At 46.4% G+C, this 21,105-nt stretch overlaps 1 protein-coding gene across 4 annotated transcripts in view; it reads right to left on the reverse strand.

The window, feature by feature from the left end:
• The window catches only part of HK2 (hexokinase 2), a 58,748-nt gene that overhangs the window by 21,159 nt on the left and 16,484 nt on the right, over positions 1–21,105 (reverse strand). For all 4 annotated transcript variants that reach the window (XM_031008185.3, XM_055378149.2, XM_063695755.1 and 1 more), the window contains exons 2-3: positions 17,091–17,253; positions 3,782–3,930 (exon numbers count right to left, since the gene is read on the reverse strand). In XM_031008185.3, the coding sequence (XP_030864045.1) occupies positions 3,782–3,930; positions 17,091–17,253 (312 nt within the window). The remainder of the gene's footprint in view (positions 1–3,781; positions 3,931–17,090; positions 17,254–21,105) is intronic.

Consider the following 21,105-nt stretch of genomic DNA (forward strand, 5'->3'; position numbering starts at 1 on the left):
TGCAGGACCCAGAGCTCCTAAGCCTTAAAAAAGCTGTATTCATAATAAGCCAGGCTTTCAATCAGCCCCAAAGCCCACAATCCCCTGGCGTCCTTCTTGCCCCACCCTACAAGCTCAAAGAGAAGCTGCTGACCCTTTAGGTGAAGGCTGAGACTAGAGGCATTCAGGTGTAAAAAGTAAGCAGAGGCCAAAGAGGCTGGGCAGATTCCAAGGGCCAGGTTGACTAAGTGGCAAAATCTAAAAGCCAAGGTGGGTAAGAGGTCAACTATCCTTTTCCTATCCAGGAAGGTGCAAGAAGATTCGACTAAACCATGGCTTTTTAAAGTGTGCTCCTGGAGCAGCAACCTCACCCCCTTAACCTGGGAACATGTTAGAAATGTACATTCTAGGGTCTAGGCCCCCCCACCAACAGACTGACTATAGCAGAAACTCTGGGGGTGGGGCCCAGCCATCTGTTAGCAAGCCTTCCGCCCTCCAGGTGATCCTGGAGCAGTAGGTTGAGAACCACTATGCCAAACCACAGAAAGTTTTTACATTTATAAAGGAAGTGAGAGGTTGGGAGAGGGAAGTTGACAGACCTGTTGGATCTCCTGATGCCTAGGGTATGGTCAGCAGGAGGGACCCAGGAAGACAAGGCCACCCCAATCTGGAAGATGGCCAGATCTAACTAAACTTCCCACATCCATTCTGTCTGTCCCTCTGTCTGATCCCATGCAAAGTTAACAACAGCTGAGGCTGAACCTTCGACCTCCAAACCAAAACATTTTCAAGAGCAAAGGCTGGGGAGGACAAGGCTCTCTTGCCATGGGGATCATCAGTGCAGGTGAGCCAACTCCCTTGAACAGAGTTCAAGTATTTTAACATGAAAATAGGGAAATATTCAGCAAATTCTGTTCTGTCGGGAAGGTGGCTAGAGATGAATTATATGATATGTATATTAAACAAATTCCCAGCACCTTCTTCCTGGTACTCTAGTCAAAATGATCTTTAGTACAAACAGTTTTTATCCAAAAAAAAGGGAGATGCAGAAGTTGTGCAAAGAGATAAGGCCAATCATCAAAGACTGGAGGGGGTGGTTAGAAGGGGGAAAAAGCAAAATGGTTTCTCCTCCCCCAGCTCTGATCACTGCTTTCTTTCCAGTTGCGCTCCTAACATAGGAAGGTAGAGAAAAATAGACCATGAAGAAGCATTAAATACTGCTCTGCCCAATATAGTAGCCACTGGCCATCTGTGGCTATGTCAATTAATTAGAATTTTTAAAACAGGCCGGCGCAGTGGCTCCTGCCTGTAATCCCAGCACTTTGGGAGGCCAAGGCGGGCAGATCACTTGAGGTCAGAAGCTCAAAGCCAACATGGTGATTCAAAAAATTAGCTGTCTCTACTAAAAATTCAAAAAATTAGCCAGGCCTGGTGGTGCACACCTGTAGTCCCAGCTACTCAGGAGGCTGAGGAAGGAGAATCGCTTGAACCTGGGAAGCAGAAATTGCAGAGAGCAGGGATGGTGCCACCGCACTCCAGCTTGGGTGACAGAGTGAGACTGTCTCAAAAAAAAAAAAAGAAAAAGAAAAGAAAAGAAAAAAGAAAAGACCTTAAAAATTCAGTTTCTCAGTCACACCAGCCACACTTCAAGGGCTCGATGCCACAGGGTCAGTGCCTATCGTATTGCACAGGGAAGATAGGAGACAGTTCCATTGCTGCAAGAAGTTCCACTGGCTAGTGCTGGGTTCAAAGAACCTACATCTTTTCTCAAGTGGGAAGAGGAGACCTTCTGCTTCCTTGAATTGGAAGACAATCTCATTCTCTTTGAGGAGGATCTATGGGTAAGATGCAGAGAAAGAGCTAACACCTTCCTGTCATAAAAAGGCTCAAAGGGCATCGTTTTATGAAGTTAAAATGGTTTCCTTTTCCTTACTGGTCTGAAAATCTGCTCACTTCCCTTTCCACGAGATATACTTTTAAAATCTTAAAGTGGCTGCCATTCAGGTTTGCAATCTACTGCTCTTCAGAAGTTAATGTGCTGGAAGACAGACTTTACTGAAGGACCCCCATTGCCCAGGTTCACAATTCTTCAAAAACCTTTGCAAGTTTGGGATTTCAAGATTTGTTCTTAACCAAAGTGTATATTTACAATCCATTTGTTTTCCTTTAAGTAAAATACTGATACCAAGTACCAAAAAAGGGGGAAAATATGGGAAAAATAGCACCAGTAATTCCACCACTAAAATAGCCACAGTGAACTTCCTTTCAGCCTTTTTTCCAAGTGTTTTCTGCTGCTTTTAGGTACACAGCAGTCTTTCTATTCCTTAGGATCAAAGACACCTATATTTTCTTCTAGCTTTCTTTCCTTTTCATTTTTAAATAGCATTTTTCACTTACTTAAAATCTTTCTAATATCTCAACAGTTTTAATGCTCTTCAAGGTGGGTCTCATAGTCGTTTTTTTTAAATCCGGACTATACTGTTTTTCTTATATATTGCATGGAGAGTAGATTTCCTTGATACCCTCTAACTAGGTGGTCTGAGCGATTTTAAGGTTTTTTCAAGAAGAACTTCACTCACATCTTGAATGTTTAAAATGGATTTTTTTTCTCAATTGGCAGAGACGCACTTCATTGTCCTTGCCAGGCTCTAGGGATGATGCTGCAGGGACTGCAAGGTGCCTGGGCCCTGCATGTTGTCAGGATACAAGCAACAGGGAGGGTGTTGTTCTTGTGAAACTTAAAAATCCACCTAACAAGTCACCATCATGTTACAAGTCTTTTACATAATCACAGCCAAACTTTAGATGTTATTTTGTTTGTTTTGTTTTGTCTTATCTAGTTTACTTGGTTCTTAAATATTTATCATCTGGGGGATGTGGCCCAAGGCAGGAGATCGAGGCAACTGGAAGAAAAGGCAAACCACATCCCCCACAACAGGGAACAATGCAATTACTAGCCACAGAAAGTGACAGCACAAGAAGAAATTAGATGAACAGACAAAAACCCCTGTGAAAAAAATAGGAAGAGTACTAGATTATGCACCAGCACTATGCCAAATACTTAACAGGTATCATCTCCTCTAATCTACACCACAATCCGTATACTATCATCCCTTTTTACAGATGAATAAACTGAGGTCTATCACTTGCCCAGAATCACATAGCTAGAGTGCCTGAATACAGGGCCCAACCTCTTTAATACCTCAGCTTGGTGCAGGCATAGGAGTGGCAGTGGAAGGGCCGCTACCCTCTGTGTCCCTCCTGACGTTATACTGGAGCCACGTGACAACTTCGGTAAAGCTCAAATGCCCACAGCCCTAGGGATGCAGCCTCCCTTCTCCAACCCCAGCATGATAACAAGGAAAGCAGGTTTACCTCAAGGCCACCCCAGAGACAAATAATGAGTCTAAAAATACCTCCCCAGCTTGTTCTACTCATGGTCAGAAATTCCTTTCCCAGGAGGGAGCCTTGTGTGGGAGAGGGAACAGCAGACCAGGAATCAGAGGGCTTGACCTCTTCCAAGCCCTGAGGCCCGAGATGTGACAACACTGAACAGCGTCTTACTTGGATTTCATGCTTCTTCTCTAGTCACTCCTTTTAATACTGAGTACATGTTGGGTATAAAATACAACCAGAACAGCCTGAGCTCCGGCTGAGAGGGAGCGCTTACAGCTGTGCTGGCATCCATGAGTGTCTTGGGTGACTGCCTATCCACAAGCTGGGAGCGGCTGGAGAAAGTACAGAAAGAACATGCCAAGGAAGTTTTTTGTCACCAGGGGCCGCCCTGAGAGAAGGGTCATACCTGGGTGCCACTGCCTCGCATGATGTCCTCAGGGATGGCATAGATCTGATTCTCCATCTCCACCTTCTGGAGCCCATTGTCCGTTACTTTCACCCAAAGCACACGGAAGTTGGTCCCTCCAAGATCCAGAGCCAGGAACTCTCCGTGTTCTGCAGAGAAAGGAAGGGCCACTATTAATTTTGGGCAAAATTCTTCCAGGAACCAACCGAGACTTAAAACTCCAAGTCCCTCCAGGAATATCTGTGGGTAAGGGACGGCCAGTGGGATTCACTTCTCTACAGACATTACATATAGTCTAATTTCATGCTATACACCTTTACATTATTATTTTTTTAATTCTCAGAGCTTTATTAAAACTGGAAACTCACAGGGCTGTTTTTTTTAAAATCCCTCACTCCCTTCCCATCCTTTCCTCTGAGTCTCCAAAGTCTATTGTATTATTCTTATGCTTTTGCATCCTCATAGCTTAGTTCCCAATTATGAGTGAGAACATATGATGTTTGGTTTTCCATTCCAGAGTTACTTCACTTAGAATAATGGTCTCCAATCCCATCCAGGTTGCTATGAATGCCATTAATTTGTTCCTTTTTATGGCTGAGTAGTATTCCGTCACATATACATTACTTTTATAATTCAATCAACAATATAAGACAGTTTCGCATCCAACGATGTGCTCACCCCTTCCTGAGAGCCGACTACCTCCTCAGTGCTTTCAGCAAGCCCCATGCCAGGGGTGCATGCCTCCATCCTGTTCCTCATACCCCCAGAACACCAAATTGCAAGCACAGTATTAAATTTACTTTCTAATGTTTGCATATTATGTTTGCATATTGCAATTGCAGTACTAAATTTACTTTCTAATGTTTGCATATTATGAGGGCCATGTCCTGCAGCAAGATCAGAGGGGTCATGTGATGGAGTGGAATGAGGTCCAACACATTGAGGCCTGGTGAATAAGGCAAGCAGGTGCCCCCTCAAAGGATCTCAGGCTTATTAGAATGCAAGAGAATGCTGACCCCAGAGCATGTATGTACGACAAGAGTCGGGCCACTGAAGCAACAGAAAAGCTGTGAGGGAGCAGGAGAGAGGATGAGTGAGACTCCAGAAAGGAGCCACAGACACAGATGGGTGAAGACTGTCATGTGTCACTGGGAAGGTGCAGTTCCTACCCTCCAGGAAACAGCAGTGTAGACAGGAAACATCCAGATCTTGGGTGATAATACCACCGACTATGGGGAAGGGCCCCATTGTGTGGCACAGAATGAAAGTGCTGAAGAGGCGCGGAGCCTGCAGCAGGGCAGGGGCTGGCGGAGCAGGCAAGGCGCATCCGCAGGTGACTGCCCCAACCGCGAGCAGCACTGCCAGTCTCCTGCTGCCCTGCCACAACCTTCTCAAAGGATACAAGGATACAAGGCAATTTCCTGGGGGGTTCACTTATTGGCATGTTTGTCAACACTCAACCCCTTTCCTGGTGGGAGAACAGCACTGAAGTGAAGCGGAATGGGTCAGAGGTCAGGGAGATGCTCTGACTCAATAACCCAAGAATGTTTGTTTTACACCCAGGTCCACTCAGCACCTCCAGCACTTAGGCCCTGAGAAAAGTCACATCTGCCCAGCTCCCTGAGAACACCACCCACAGTCCCTAGGGTCCCAAGAGGGAAAACGGTAGACATCATCCACCAGAGACCACACAACCAGAAGTGTGTCAGGCCATGTGACACACGGAGACTGGCTCTGGAGCCCACATCACCTGCTCCAGAACCCTGGCCACTATTTAGCAGAGGCAAGTTCCTGAGCCTCTGAGCCTCAGCTGCTTCATCTCTAAAATGGGAACATTGCATCTCATTGGGTTGCTGTGAGGGGAAAAATTAGACACACAAGTGTGGTGCGGGACCAAGAACTCAGGACACACTCACTAAGTACTAGGTACTCTCTCTCCGGGCTCTAGGCGGACCCTGTCCCACAGCCTCACTTGACTCTTCCAGGCCAACGAAAGCAGAAGGGATTGCAGAAACCTGTCCAAGAAAAGTCACTGGAATTGGCTCCAGTGACGGCAGCATTCCTCCTTAGGGGCACTAATTTTCCATTTCCTGCCCAGTGACTAGAGGTGGCCCCACCACTAGCTACAGCCGTGGGCTAGCTACAGCAACATCGCCCTCATCTGGGGTTAGCCTGCCTGACTCATGGCCATGGGTGGCTTTCCCAGACACTCCAGCTCTGAGCCTTCCCTGGTAGTGGGAACTCAGCCAAATTCTAGGAAACACAACGTGGTGGCTGTCATGAGGGATGAAAGGGATATCAAAGATGAAATGCCTCATCAGCACTCTCACGTCCAGGATACACGCGATCCGCTGAATCAGTGACCACAGGGGACCGAGGTGGCGAGGCTGCCCCTGGTGGGTCATCATCCGAGGCCAGCCCAGCTGGACTCAGAGGCCACAGCTCCACCAAGAACGGGTGGTGTGCAGGATTTTCTGATGGACTGAAGGGAAAACACAAATAATAAAGTATTGCTGATGAACCTGTTCCCAGGAAGGAGGTCCTCTCTTGCTTTGCTTACAGGACTCCTCTGGAACACACATTCCCTGACACCCCTCCTCCCTGCAGCCCTCTACACACATAGGAAGCCACAACCACCATAGCCAATGACTGCATTCCTTCCAAGTCCGGAATCTGAGGCAGGCCTAGCACTGTGACTCGGCAATCCTGAGACGGGCCCTCTCCTAATGCCCACGCATGAGAGGCCCCCACAGAGCAGTGGTTAGGCACTGGACCTCAGACAGGTAGGCAGACCTCATTTTGAATTCCAGCTCAGCGGCTTCACTACCTGCGTGGTGTGGGCACATCACAGGGCTCTCTGAGCATGTCACCTCACCTGTAGAACAGGATTCATAATGCCGACATCTCCCAGCGGTTGTGATGCTTACGTGAAACATGGACTATGTTGTATGTGAACATACAGAAACACACAGGCTGGGTGTGGTGGCTCATGCTTGTAATCCCAGCACTTTGGGAGGCCAAGGCAGGCAGATTACTTGAGGTCTGGAGTTTGAGACCAGCCTGGTCAACATGGTGAAACCCTGTCTCTACTAATAATACAAAAATTTGCCGGGCATGGTGGCGTAGCCCTGTAATCCCAGTTACTCAGGAGGCTGAGGCAAGAGAATCACTCGAACCCAGGAAGTGGAGGTTGCAGTGAACTGAGATCTCACCACTGTACCCCAGCCTGGGCAATAGAGCCAGACTCTGTCTCAAAAAAAAACAAACAAACGACAACAACAACAAAGAAGAAACACAGTAAATTATTCCTCTGTTAATAGATCCTATCAAGGTACTTGTTCCCTTTCTCCCTGTCAAGGCCATGGAGGTTTGTGGCATGCTCTGGTGTCCAGTAAGGCAGGACAGAGGTTTGGTATAACTACAAGTTGGCATTAATTTGTGGGTGCCAAAAAATGGCATGTCCAGAGTAGCTACAACATAGGGCTCACGTGACATGGCTATAAACGCACAGCAAATACCATTGCCAAGGACTTTCTTTCATTCTTAAGAAGGTCAGATCTGTTTCCAAAAGGGCTCTAGTGGCTCTAATGGCACTGTGGAGGGCTGGGATAGCACAAGGAGGAAGCTCAAGGGCTGCTGCCATAGTTGAGCTGAGCAGCAGTGAGGGCATGAGCTCCAGGCCCATGTAGGGTGGCCAACCCATCCCAGTTTGCCCAGGATGGAGGGGTTTCCTATGACATGGGACTTTCAATGCCAAAACTGGGAGAGGTTCGGGCAAATCAGAACACTGGACTGTATTTGATCCAACCTTAAAGCCTCTGGCTCTTCCTTGTCACTCAATGCCTGAGGCATGCAGCCGTAAACTTGGAGGTGGGTCAAAGTCACACACGCATACTTTCACATTCAGTTCCTGAACCAGCCCTATATTTATAACTTAATGCCCCTAAAGGGACCTGCCCTTTCTGCCCTACAATATCATTTCCAGTGGCCCCAGGTAACTGCACTGAACATTCCAATCATCCTCTATGGGGTGACTCTGGGTTGAGGGGATCTTGTTTTTTTCCTTTAGTTTTCAAGCACCTGCTAGCACACAACAGTGGACTGCTCTGAGAATGTATGGCATATACTCCAAATAAAACGAGGACCGAAAAGATACATCTCCAAGTCCTAAGCAGGTAATGCGGCAAGACACAGATCTCGAGGCACGTATTTTCCATGTACCCGGAATCACCACGATCACTACCACACCTGGCAGACTCTTTTTAAACCCCAGGATTCCAATTACTCCATTACAATGCAATGCCGGCCACCATTCAAGAGCTCAGCCATACAGAAGTATTCAATACTCCATGTCATTAAAGGCATTGAATCACAGTTAATGCTGGTGTCTGGTACAGACTAGGAATGGAGTCATCTGATCTTCTACATCATTTGTTTTCAAACCATTTTAAGCAACAGAATGCTTATTTCCAAATAAAATTGGTGGGCCAAATGCCACAACGTAAAATAGAGAAAAACAGAGCTGCTCCAACTGAAGGGAGGGGTATGGAACACGTAAAACACATGACTGGCACCCTAAAGCTCCTAGGACACCTCTTGGAAAGCACCACTCTGGTGCTCTTTTTACCCAGGAAGTGTTTCTTAAGCTCAAAATACATGCCAGTCACAGAGAGGTGTAATTAGCCCCACAGATGTGAAACCACTCTTCAAACGGTTAAAACATGATTATGTTTCAATATTGTGTAAGCTTTGAGCATGTTCAGCGTTTTAGGCAGGCAGACCTGGGTTCAAATCCCACTCTAACACGCATTAGCCATGTGGCTTTGGGCAATTTATTAGAAATCTGACACACAGATTTCATCATCTGTTTTAAAAGGGTAACGATAACCTCCTTCTAGTCAGCACCTCCCTCCACAACCCAGAACAAGAACACAGGAAAACACACACATATACATGCACATATACACACACGCACCTTGTCAAGATTCAGTGCAAGGAAGTGTAAGGCGTTTGGCACAACGCCTGACAATGTAAGTGCCATCTGCTGTACTGAGGCTATCTATCAGTACAATCTTCAATTTATATTGCCTGGACTACGTAAGTCCACTAATTAACTTGCTGTGTGCTAGCTCTGGATGTATGTCTCCACTGTACAGTTGTTAATATAATGCAGAGCAACCAAGATAAGGGCTTCCTTCAGGTTTACCCAGCTTCCATGCAACGTATCACCAGCCCGGTCTCCCTTTATCATATCATGTGCTTGCATTATATGGCCCGATATCTCTAATTGTTTTGTCTACATGGGCCTTATCTCCCCAGCACAACTTTCACTCTTCAAAGGGCACGAGGCAGCTTAGCACAATGCTGCTGCACAGAGGACCAAGCCTTGGAGAGGACTGTTGAATGAGCTGAACAGCTAGGCCTAGGTTAGTAAGAGAAGAATCCACACATTGTGCTAGCAGCACACCACCAATGTGCCACTGGTGGTGTGCTTAAAAGCCCAGGCATTAGCAATTCGGCTGGCCAAGTCCCAATCCCAATGCTGCCACTTGCTCACTATGTGACTTTGGGCAATTTGCCTAATTGCTCCAAATCTATTGTCTTTTTCTGTAAAGTGAAGTTCAGCGTACCTACCACTGGATGACTGTAAGAAATGATGAGATAGCTCAAACACAGCGTTTAGCACAGTACCTGGCACTAACGATGTCTACAATTTTTATCATCATCATCATCACCGTCACCATCAGCATCATGGTTCCCTGCTCTCTAGAGGGTTTAAGTCTGGCTAGAGGATGGAGGTATACTTACCTGTGAACATAATTCACAATTCAGAGGTGAAGAAGAGTCAAATGATCGATTTGACACTGCCTTACCCTCACTCTGTCTCATAAGGCATAGTTACAACCAAACGATCTTGCCAAGACAAGGGTGATAAAGGCACCACAAAGTTACTTCATTTCTAAGTTAGAACATGCGGCTGGCACATTTTCAGTTGGGTTGTACTTGAGCTTCTTATTTTAATGATACAAAGCCAACTCGTATTTAGGATCCATTTAAAAAGATAATCATCTGATTTTCCCTAGAAACTTTTGTTCAGCAGTACAAGCCAATGTAAACTGTGAATCTTATGGCCATGTAGTCAGGACTATCTATGCTTACATCCCAACTGTCACCATCTGACCACAGGTGACCTTGGCAACCATCAATCCTTTGTTAGCCTTGGTTGCCTCATTTTTAAAGTGAGAATGACTCTCTTGTAAAGTTTTTGTGGAGAGTAAAACAGATTTATGTAAATGGCCTAGTACAGACACCATGGGTGCTCACTAAATGCTATCAATTCTTCCTGCATTCCCTTTTTTTTTTTTCGGAGTCTCACTCTGTCACCTAGGCTGGAGTGCAGCAGCATGATCTCGACTCACTGCAACCTCTGCCTCCCAGATTCAAGCGATTCTCCTGTCTCAGCCCCTCAGTAGCTGGGATTACAGGTCCATGCCACCACACCCAGCTAATTTTTTATATTTTTAGTAGAGATGGGGTTTCAACATGTTGGCCAGGCTGGTTCTGACCTCAAGTGATCCACCCACCTTGGCCTCCCAAAGTGTTAGGATTACAGGCGTAAGCCACCGTGCCCAACCCCTGCATTCCCTTTTAAGATGGAACTGTCCTCTGAAAGCCAGGCCCCTATGTGTGGCCCCTATGTGTGTGGTGGGGCCCCTGACAGAACTGTGTTAGGGCTGGTACCACAGTCACAAGCAGGGTTGTGGCACAGATTATGGCTGCCTACAGAGAGGTCAAGATGGTGTAATTCCTAGCAAACGCAAATGAATGCTTTCTTTAACTCTCCACTGAAAAAAAGAAACAAGGACATACAGACAACAAATGCTGTTGAGGATATGGAGCAGGCAGAGCTCTCCTACATTATTAGTGGGAGTATAAATGGTTCAACAATTTGGGGGAAATGTCTGGCAGTTTCTAAAAATTAAACATATATCAAATTCTATGAATGACCCAGTAATTCCACTCCTAGTTGTTTATACAAGGAACTAAAAACGTGTCCACAAAAGGGCTTGTGCAATAATGTTCATAGCAGCTTTACTCAAATAGCCAAAAACTGGAAACTGCCCAGGTGTCCATCAATATTCATATCAGATTCTAATCATACCATGGAATCAGCAGCCAAAAGGAATGAGACACTGATAGACACAACACAGATAAATCCCACATTATGACAAATAAAAAAAGACTTGCATAAAAAACAAATACTGTATGATACGATTTATATGTGAAGTTCTGGAACAGGCAAAACTCACATATGTGGAAAATAGTAGAATGTGATTGCCTCTGGGGGGATCAGGTACAGGGATTGACTGGGAAGGGGCTCAAGGTAACTTTCTGGGGTGATGGTAATGTTCTGTATCTTGATGGAGGTTTTTTTTAGTTGTATAAATTTATGAGGTGCAAACGTAATTTTGTTACGTGGATATACTGCACAATGGTGAAGTCAGGGCTTTTAGTGTATCCAACACCCATTACATCCGTTAAGTAATTTCTCATCATCCACACCACCCCCCACCCTCCTACCCTCATGCCCCCACCCTCCTACCCTCACCCTTCCAAGTCTCCATGGTCTATCATTCCACTTTCTATGTCCATGTGGACACATTTTTTAGCTCTCACTTATAAGTGAAAAGATGCAGTATTTGTCTGTTTTGGAGCTGTTTCACTTAAAATAACAGCCTCCAGTTCCATCCATGATGCTGCAAAATACATTATTTCATTCTATTTTAAGACTGAACAGTATTCTATTATGTATATATACCACAGTTTCTTTATCCAATCATCTGTCCATTGATGGGCATCGACTCCACATCTTTGCTATTGTGAATGGTGCTGCGATAAACATACAAGTGCAGGCATCTTTTTGGTATGATTTCTTTTCCTTTGGGTAGATACTCAATAGTGAGATTGCTGGATGGAATGGCAGTTCTATTTTTAGTTCTTTGAGAAATCTCCATACTGTTTTCCATAGAGGATGTACTTATTTACATTCCCGCCAACAGTGTATAAGCATTCCCTTTTCTGATGGAGGTTGTATTAAACAGGTGTATTTGTCAATTCATCATATAATACTCTTTTTTTTTTTTTTTGAGATGGAGTCTCGCTCTGTGGCCCAGGCTGGAATGCTCTGCCTCCCGGGTTCACACCATTCTTCCTGCTTCAGCCGCCTGCCACCACGCCTGGCTAATTTTTTGTATTTTTAGTAGAGACAGGGTTTCACCGTGTAAGCCAGGATGATCTCGATCTCCTGACCTTGTGATCCACCCGCCTCAGCCTCCCAAAGTGCTGGGATTGCAGGCATGAGCCACCATGCCCGGCCTTCTATTTATTTTTTTATCAGATAATACTCTTAAGATTTATTTCACTTCATCTAGATCTTACATCACAAGAAAATACAGCAAATATTGAACTCTAGTTACTATGTAAGTATACGTCTGAACCCTAAAACTTCAGCATACATAGTAACTAGAGTTCAGTATTAGTATTTACTATACTTTCTCAGCAATTTATGTTTTGTAATGCATCAATTATAACGAGCTGGACTGATGGATAGAAGGATGGGGGGTTGATAAAGCAAACCAAGTAAAATATAGATGACCACTATAGAATTCTTTCAACTTCTTAAAACTGTTTGGGAAAGAAGCAAAACGACAAATAGAGACCATTTTTTATGTATTCTGGCTGACACCAAATTCAGTCATTGAGTAAGACATTCCTGGACCGTTTATGTCTATTGCACTTTTAATTATGCCAACTGTGTTTCTTCACGCTGTGTAGGCCACACAACCTATGAAGCACAGGTACTTCATGATTTACCTTGAACATTTCACCCCTACGGGGTTCAGTGGCTACTGACATTCCCTGCCTTCTCACACAAGAGCCCATAAGCCGTGATGGGGAGGCCTCCACCACAAATAAATGGCCTGAAACTTTCTGGTTTCTCCACATTTTCTAATAGGACTTTGATTACAATTAGATAATTGGAGCTGGTATAAGAGCTGGGGCCTGGTCTTCACTCCAAAATGCAGGGCCCCTGGTGATGGGGATGAACCCTCACACCTGCTCCCTTGATGCCAATCTTCCAAAATTAAAACCTGGGAGTCTTACACACCTTTTCTTAGTAAATTTGGCAATGAGAGTGCCTTTTGCAGTGGTGGTTTGTGGCTGCAGGAGTGTTTGTAACACATGTGAGAAAGTCACATATCTGATTCTCCCTTAATTCTCAGAAAACTGATCCCCCTGAAGTTTCCCCTTTTCACAAATGAGGAAATAGAGGATCACAGCATAAATCCCTCTGAAGCACACAGCTTGAATTCAAACCCATTTGAACCTATAATTCTGATTCTCACCTCTCACCCCACACTGTCCTGAAACTACATATTTCATGCCAGCAAGAAAGGAAATGCTCATCTAGAACCAAACTGGGCCAAGGATCATTTAAGGCAGTGGCTTTCAAACCGCAAAGTGAAAAACATTTAGTAGGTTCTGACTAGCAACTTTCTTAAAGAATAGAAGACAAACCCAACTTCATCATGTTTAAGAATAAATTCTGGTCCCCAAATTTATTTCCTTTCATATAAATATTTATATGCATGTGTTTCTTGCTGTGAAGATATAGCCCAGAAAAGTTAGAAAGCTATGGATTTAAAAATCGGCTCCCTCTAGATCTGGGGTTTGGTTTCTCAGATTTGAAAAGAATACTAGCCATGAACGGGCTGAGAAACGAATGTTCTGAGAAAGGTGGCACTGAACAGGTGCCCCTGGAGCAAAGGCCTCGAGCCTTCTGTGGGAGAGGGATGCAGCTTCACCCCCAGCAGCAGCGGCAGGCACCCAGGCTGTGTGCGACCACATGGGGGGAATCGCTAACACAACTTCACCTCGGCCTTTCCTCACAGCACTTCATGGGGTGCTGACAATAGAGAATTTTCATTTTTGATAGTCCGTATCAACTTAGGAGTCACCTATTTTCACTGCCATATTCCATAACTCATACCCCCAACTGACAAAACAAAACTTGAAAGCCCTGATGCTGACCACTTTATTTTTTTAAAATGTATCTATTTTTGTTTGTTTTTTGAGACAGAGTCTCATTCTGTCACCCAGGCTGGAGTGCAGTGGCGCAATTTCGGCTCACTGCAACCTCCATCTCCCGGGTTCAGGTGATTCTCTCTGCCTCGGCCTCCTGAGTAGCTGGGATTATAGGTGCGATTAAGCAACACTGTAATGAACATTATTCGGCCATGTCTCCTTGGATTCATACAGGAGTCTGTTCAGGGCATATAGTTGGAAGTGGAATTGGTGAGTTGTCATATTTACATATGTTCCACTTTACAGCAACACAAAAATGAACTAAGACACCATCCAATGAACACCAAGGGTTTATCTCCCATTACAGGATCCCAGAAGTGTTTGTGTGAATAGACTAGCACAATAGTTCTAGTAAATGTGCAGAACAGACTGGAACTGCTGGGTCCAACCTCTTTACTTTACAAAAGCAAAGGCTGAGTCCCAGAGAGTATGGCGGTGAGGAGCTAACCTATGGACCCCCTGCAAATGCGGAGGGATTAGGTGTGGGTTTCCTGCAATCTGGTCTCCATTATTCCAGGGGCCACTTCCTTTGTTTCAGTGAGTAAGACATTCCAGTATGTGCTGCAAACAGCGCAAGCTTCAAGGTGCATGGGAGGTCTTGGAGCCTCCAGCTTCAGGAAAGCAATGAGAATTTTGAAAGCTTGCCCCATAATTAGTTCTCCCCAACAAACTTAATTCACCTGCCTATAATACAGTCCAAACAATCAGTCCCAACTCCACTCCAAAAAAATTTTAGTTGAGCATTTGCAGTGTGCTCCAGTGCCAAGTGCACAGGCTAACACATACATGAACACATATAACACATCACGTGCAGTACCGATGCCTGAACTTCGGCTTACACAAGCTTGATTCCTAACTCGGCCTCCCACTGGCTGTATGATTTTGGACAACTTGTTTGACATTTGAACCTCAAATTCCTCATCTAAAACTTGTGGATAAAATTTGTACTTACCATAAAGGTTTTTGAAAAGTAAATGAGTTAATACATTGAGGTGCCCAAAAGAGTCCTTAGCCCATATGTATTTAGAAAAGATTTAGGGTACTTACTTAGTGCTAGTGCTGGGTGAAATAAAGACAAGGTCCTGGCCTTCAGGAGTGTGTACATTTATCTGAATGTCAAATAAAAATCTCAGAAGTGGGTGTGGTTTCCAGTCAGAGGGAGTGGTAGGTAAACATGCCAATCTAGAGGACATGGAAGAGATAAGAGGCCCCTCACCTCGAGGGGCTCTTTGAAGGGCCAAGAAACACACTCAGGAAACAATCCTAAGCAAGGTCATACCCTCAGCACTGGGTCCAGGCTGGGTCCCAAGGCTTCAGCAAACACTTACTTATTTTGGGAATGATACAGTCTCAGACGAACCAGGTCCCTAGAGGCACTTAGGGAGATGAGCCTCAGGGACACACATGTGCTGGAAATAGCACAGGCGCGTGGCATTAACAAGCCCTGACCCACGCCCTGCCCCTACTCCCCTCCCAACAACGCCCCTGTAGATGCCTCACCAGCGACCTGCCAGCTTCCTGGAGATCTCGTCCCCCGTAGATTCTTGGACACTACGCCTCCTGGTTCTTCCTCTGCCCTGGCAGCTGCCCCTTGGGCTCTCTCTCCTGTCCGCTAGATGTGAGTACCTACCCCCACCCACCACCCCTCATGGGCCTCACAAGCACCTCATCTCTAAAATGGAGGGGCACCTATTATGAGGATTAAATAAAAGCTCTGACACAACTTTGTTCGGTCCCCTTCTCTGGGATGTTGCCATTCCCAGGCAGCTGGGCTCAACAGCCAGGCCCCACCCTTGAATACTCTTTTTGCCCACCCACCAGAGCCATGTCTTGTGCTCTACCAGCTGGGCCTCGCTCCCCTCCACTCTACCTATACTGCCAGTGATGTAACATTACCAAGACACCCCTCAAAACCTTGCATTTACTCCCCAATGCTACTGCAGAGATTAAATGTTTTAGGCTTGCATTCAAGGCCTTCAGTGACCTAGCCCTAATCCACTGGACCTTTCCAACTTGAATCTCCACCGTGATCCTTTTTCCCCTGCCTGATTAAATCACTTGCTGGGTGGTGCGCCATAAAATAAGGATTCTGGGCCGGGTGCGTTAGCCACGCCTGTAATCCCAGCACTTTGGGAGGCCGAGGTGGGCGGGTACGAAGATATAGACCATTCTGGCTAATGGAGATCGCGCCACTGCGCTCTAGCCTGGGTGACAGAGCGAGACTCCGTCTCAAAAAAAAGGATTCTGTATCCAAATAAGATGATTAAACAAAGCTTAATAGGTTCGTATTGCAGGACTTCTAAGCCTTTAATTCCTTAATATGCACTGTGGCAGTGGGCGCGGTGGCTGTAATCCTAGCACTTTGGGAGGCTGAAGCAGGTGGATCACCTGAGGTCGGGAGTTCGAGACCAGCCTGACCAACATGGAGAAACCCCATCTCTACTAAAAATACAAAATTAGCCGGGCTTGGTGGCACATGCCTGTAATCCCAGCTACTCCAGAGGGTGAGGCAGGAGAATCACTTGAACCCGGGAGGCGGAGGTTGCGGTGAGCCGAGATCGCATCATTGCACTCCAGCCTGGGCAACAAGAGTGAAACTGTCTCAGAAAATATATATATATGCACTGTGACGCTCCATACTTTGCCCAAGTCTATTTGGATTTCTAGTAGTTTTTACATGGGGCTCAAGAAAAAAATCTAGGTCAATCTGCACTACACTGTCCCTCCCACATGCCTACACGGCGTCCGGCGTCCCAGTTAGAGCATGCACAGGTGAGCCACAGAGCGGCTCCCACGGCCTACAGTTGTGGCCACGTGAGGTACGTTTGTTGTAGTTCATCACCATCACTGCGTGCAATCTCAGTGGGACCGTAAAATGCCAAACTGAGCCAAGCAGCCTTTCTCAGCACACAGGTAGAAAACAAATGGCCAACAGTGATGCCACAGTAGGGCTGACAAAGGTGCCCCCCCTTAACTGCCAGGACTGCCAGCTTCTCCCAAGCTTCCTGTCCATCCGTCACACAGCCTTCCATTCAATTCCCTGGATGCTTCCCTTAGCCAGGGTTGGTTTCTGAGGCTTTTGAGTTATTTGGGTCCCTGAGCAAAGCCAACTAAATCACCCCTGAGTAATACAGCAGCTAGAGCCATCCCCCAGATGCAGTACCTGTCCCATCTGGAGTGGACCTCACAAAGGTGGGCAGCATCTTCACTGCTGCAGTAGGGTGAGTGGTGGCTCCAAGCCCTTTCTCCATCTCCTTGCGGAACCGCTTAGAGATCTCCAAGAGGGTCTCATCAGAGAGGCGCATGTGGTAGAGATACTGGTCAACCTGAAAAAGGAGGAAGACAAGAGCAGAGACCACTGGTTAAATAAATTATGGCATAGGTGTACGTCATGGAACACCACTCAGCTCTTCAAAAGAACAAAATCTGTTATGTACAGAAAGTTATTATTAAAGACCATTAGTAGGAACTGATTTGACAGGACGTTGTCTTAAAAAAAAAAAAAAACCAAAAAATTAAAATTATAAAAATAGACCTAATTTTTGGAGAACTGGTGCATACCTGAGGAAAGGCCTATTAGGACAGAGGAGAGTTCTTTTCAGAATGGTTGAGTCGGAAGGCCTGTGACAACATCACTGGAGCCAGGGTTCATTACCCTCATCTCTTGTTCCCCCAGCACCTGACACGGCCAGTCACAGCAATCCCATTGCCCCTCACCCTAGGCCAGGTAGCCATCACCTTTTTCCCAGATGCCTACAATCCCCAGTTCCGCTTTTACCTCTTCCATCCACTTTCCACACCCAGCCAGACTCCGCTGATCCCCGGCTTTCAGGGCTTTCCATTGGAACAAAGCTCAAAATCCTTTCAGGGCCCCACATGATCGGGCCTCTAGCCACCTCCTAATCTTTTTATCTATTTTTTTTTTTTTTTTTTTTGACAGGGTATCGCTCCAGTTGTCCAGGCTGGAGTGCAGCGACGAGATCTCAGCCAGCCTCAGGTGATCCTCCCACCTCAGCCTCCTGAGTAGCTGGGACTTTCAGGCACGTGCCACCATGTCTGGCTAATTTTGTTGTTGTTGTTGTTGTTGTTGTTGTTTTGAGGCTGAGTCTCACCCTGTCGCCCAGGCTGGAGTAGAGTGGTGCAATCTCGACTCACTGCAACCTCTGCCTCCCGGGTTCAAGCAATTCTAGTGCCTCAGCCTCCCGAGTAGCTGGGATTACAGCGGTGCACCACCACACCCAGCTAATTTTTGTATTTTTAGCAGAGACAGGGTTTCACCATGTTGTCTAGGCTGGTCTCAAACTCCTGGACTCAAGCTATCCACCTGCCTCGGCCTCCCAAAGTGCTGGGATTAAAGGAGCGAGCCACCACACCCGGCCCCACCTCCTAATCTTATGGTAAGGTCTGGACTCTTTGTGTAGATTCTCTCCCTGGTTCAGTTCCCCAGCTTCCCCAACTTGCCCATCCCTGCCTTGGAGCTCACGCACACAGGCCCTCCAGGTACATGCCCTGCCAATCTGCTACCACTCCTTCAGGCCTCTCTCTGTAGAGGCCTCTTCTCATCCTCCAGATCACAACAGCCAGGCCTCCCTGTTATTCTAAGAACTTGAGCTTTTCCCTTCGCAACACTATCCACAATTTGGAACTAAGTATTTATTAGGGTCCAAATCATAAGTACCAAAGGCTAGAACAATGTCTGCTTGTTCACCTTTGCATACCTGGAGGCTGGCACGGTGCCTGGCACAATGGAGAGGCTCTATGTAAATGATAATGCAGCCTCTGTGCTCATGCAGAGGCAACTCTCCCTAGTTCTTTCACTGATCCTGTTTCCCACATAAATTCACATGAACTTTTCCCAGATTTAATACCAGGAGAATGAGAAGCATCAGATAACTCTCACTTGTTTTTTGTTTTGTTTTTTTTTTAATCTTTTATTTATTATTTTTGAGACAGGGTCTTGCTATATTGCCCAGCTTGTTTCCAACTCCTGGAATCTACCACAACCTCCAGGGCTGTGGGGCACTAGCCCCCCACCCTCCATCCCACAAGCTGGGTCTCTGACCTCTAGTTCCTGCAATATCTGGGAACCAAGGTGCTCCTGAGGAGGCCTGGGCCTCTCCAACAAGGACATTTGAGGCTCCCCAGGAGGAAAAAGGGTACAGCTTCAGCCTGACACTAGACAAGCCCCCTTTCTTTTCAGTGAAGTGTCAGACAAGTCTCTAGCCACCTCCAGTGACCCTAGTTCAAGGGTAACTCTGACCACCCTGGAGGCTTCCCACTCCAGATCCAATGACACATTGACTGGCCCAGGAATGCTACATCACAACTTTCACATCTCAGGGCTAATGTGCAAAGTCTGGGGCTACCCAGACCAGAAGCCAATGCAAGGCCACATCCAGGAAAAGCCTGAGATGCCCTCATGGGCAACTGTAATAATGGCAAGCCCTCACGTGGCTCCTGCTTTGTGCCAGATCCTATTCTCCGGGTTTGCTCCCGTTAGTTCATTTCATCCTTAGAACAGCCCTCTGAGGTAGAAAGTGCCAGCATCTCTATTCCACAGACAGGGGAAGTCACACAGACACGAGGGGCCACGTTTGGCTTGATAGAGAAGTCTGGCTGGTCTGTGCTCTTGTCCACTCTGCTAGATGACTGCCCCCTGCCTGCCTGGATACAGCAGGGTCTATACAGGTCAAACAGCATTGCAGGGAATGCAGGCTGTCCATATCCATTAAAAGGGCATCTTCTATTCCAGTCACCTCCCAATGCAGACATGAACAGCACGCAGTGGAGAGTGAGGCACACAGAGGTGACTGAGCAGGTCTGGGGCAGCAGACATGTCTCTGAACATTGTCATGAGGGTGACACCTGACAAAGACACTCCCACCTCACTACTTTCCCAAAGAGAAGAGAGGCCCAGAAGCTTCTTGATGCCCCCGCCCCACCTCCACCCTCTATCGAAGGCTTCAGGTGTTTGCAAAGGGCACAGGAGTTCCTGCAATGAGGAGCTGAGCCTGTTCCACCTCATTAAATGGTCCTATCATGATGTCCAGAAGCATGAGGTTATGCACACAAAAAAGCAAATTCTACGACAGCCAATCTTAGTTTATCTTCGATGTTTAAACTGTTTCAAGACTTGTTGGAAATCCAGTCAGACACTTCTCATCCTCAACCCTTGAAGAATCGAGTTAAACAGACACCCTTTATCCACGTTGCCTTTTGCCCCATAGATAACCATCTTCCACATGTTCAATGACAGATGAAAACAGTAATGGGGTGATGGTTACAGCGGCTAAGCATTCCTCAAGCATTTCTCACCTGTCAGGCACTTCCGGCTTTCCTGACCTGTTCTCCATTGTCTTCGTAAAACTTCTGCACCTCTGTTTTATAGATCACTTGGGTAATGAGGGGCAGAGATGGGATTCCACAGAGGTCTGTCTGGCCCCACTGCCAGGCCGTCAGGACAGCCACCCTCGCCTGTCCTGTGGGCCCTTCTTAGTGTGGGTGGGCACTCCCTGCCTGCCCTGTGGTTTCTTGGATGACCCCGGGACCTTATTTTCCTCTCCCTCACATGAGGAGACTAAGAGAGAGGATACGAAACAGCTGTGGATATGAAACAGTGAAAAATGTCCAGGCCAGTAGCTTGGCCCAAACTTCCCCTCTTTCACATCAGAGCTCTTTGAACTCTCAAAACTTGAGAACGATGGCACCAGGGCATGATGATGTGTCCACTCAGCTTATTAGGGCCACTCAGGAAGGGATAATTAATAATCACTTAATGCCACAGTTTCCTAAACACACCAGTGGAGCCCACCCAGCCCTGGTAGGCACTGCTGTGTTGGTAGCCAAGGGAAGCGGAAGTCAGAAACAAGAAGCAGCCACCACACAAAGATGATTTTCCTGGATTGAGAAGGAGATGAATGCAATTTTCAGAATCTTGCCAACTTTCACCCACAGTGCCATCAGTGGGAGGGAGCACCAGGCCCAAAGTCAAATGAGAAAGCCAAGCAGGTGATAGCAGATGTACACACAGCAGTGGGACTGCAGCTGAAAAGTATTCATCCTTAGAAAGGAAAGGCCCTTAGGGTAACTAGTTCGAAAATCCCACTAAACATAGTATTCGAATTTATCTAGTTTGTCTCTCTCCACCCAATTGATAGTCATGTGGCCTAGGTTTGAAT

The sequence above is a fragment of the Gorilla gorilla genome, chromosome 12 (assembly GCF_029281585.2).
Source record: "Gorilla gorilla gorilla isolate KB3781 chromosome 12, NHGRI_mGorGor1-v2.1_pri, whole genome shotgun sequence".
NCBI lineage: Eukaryota > Metazoa > Chordata > Mammalia > Primates > Hominidae > Gorilla > Gorilla gorilla.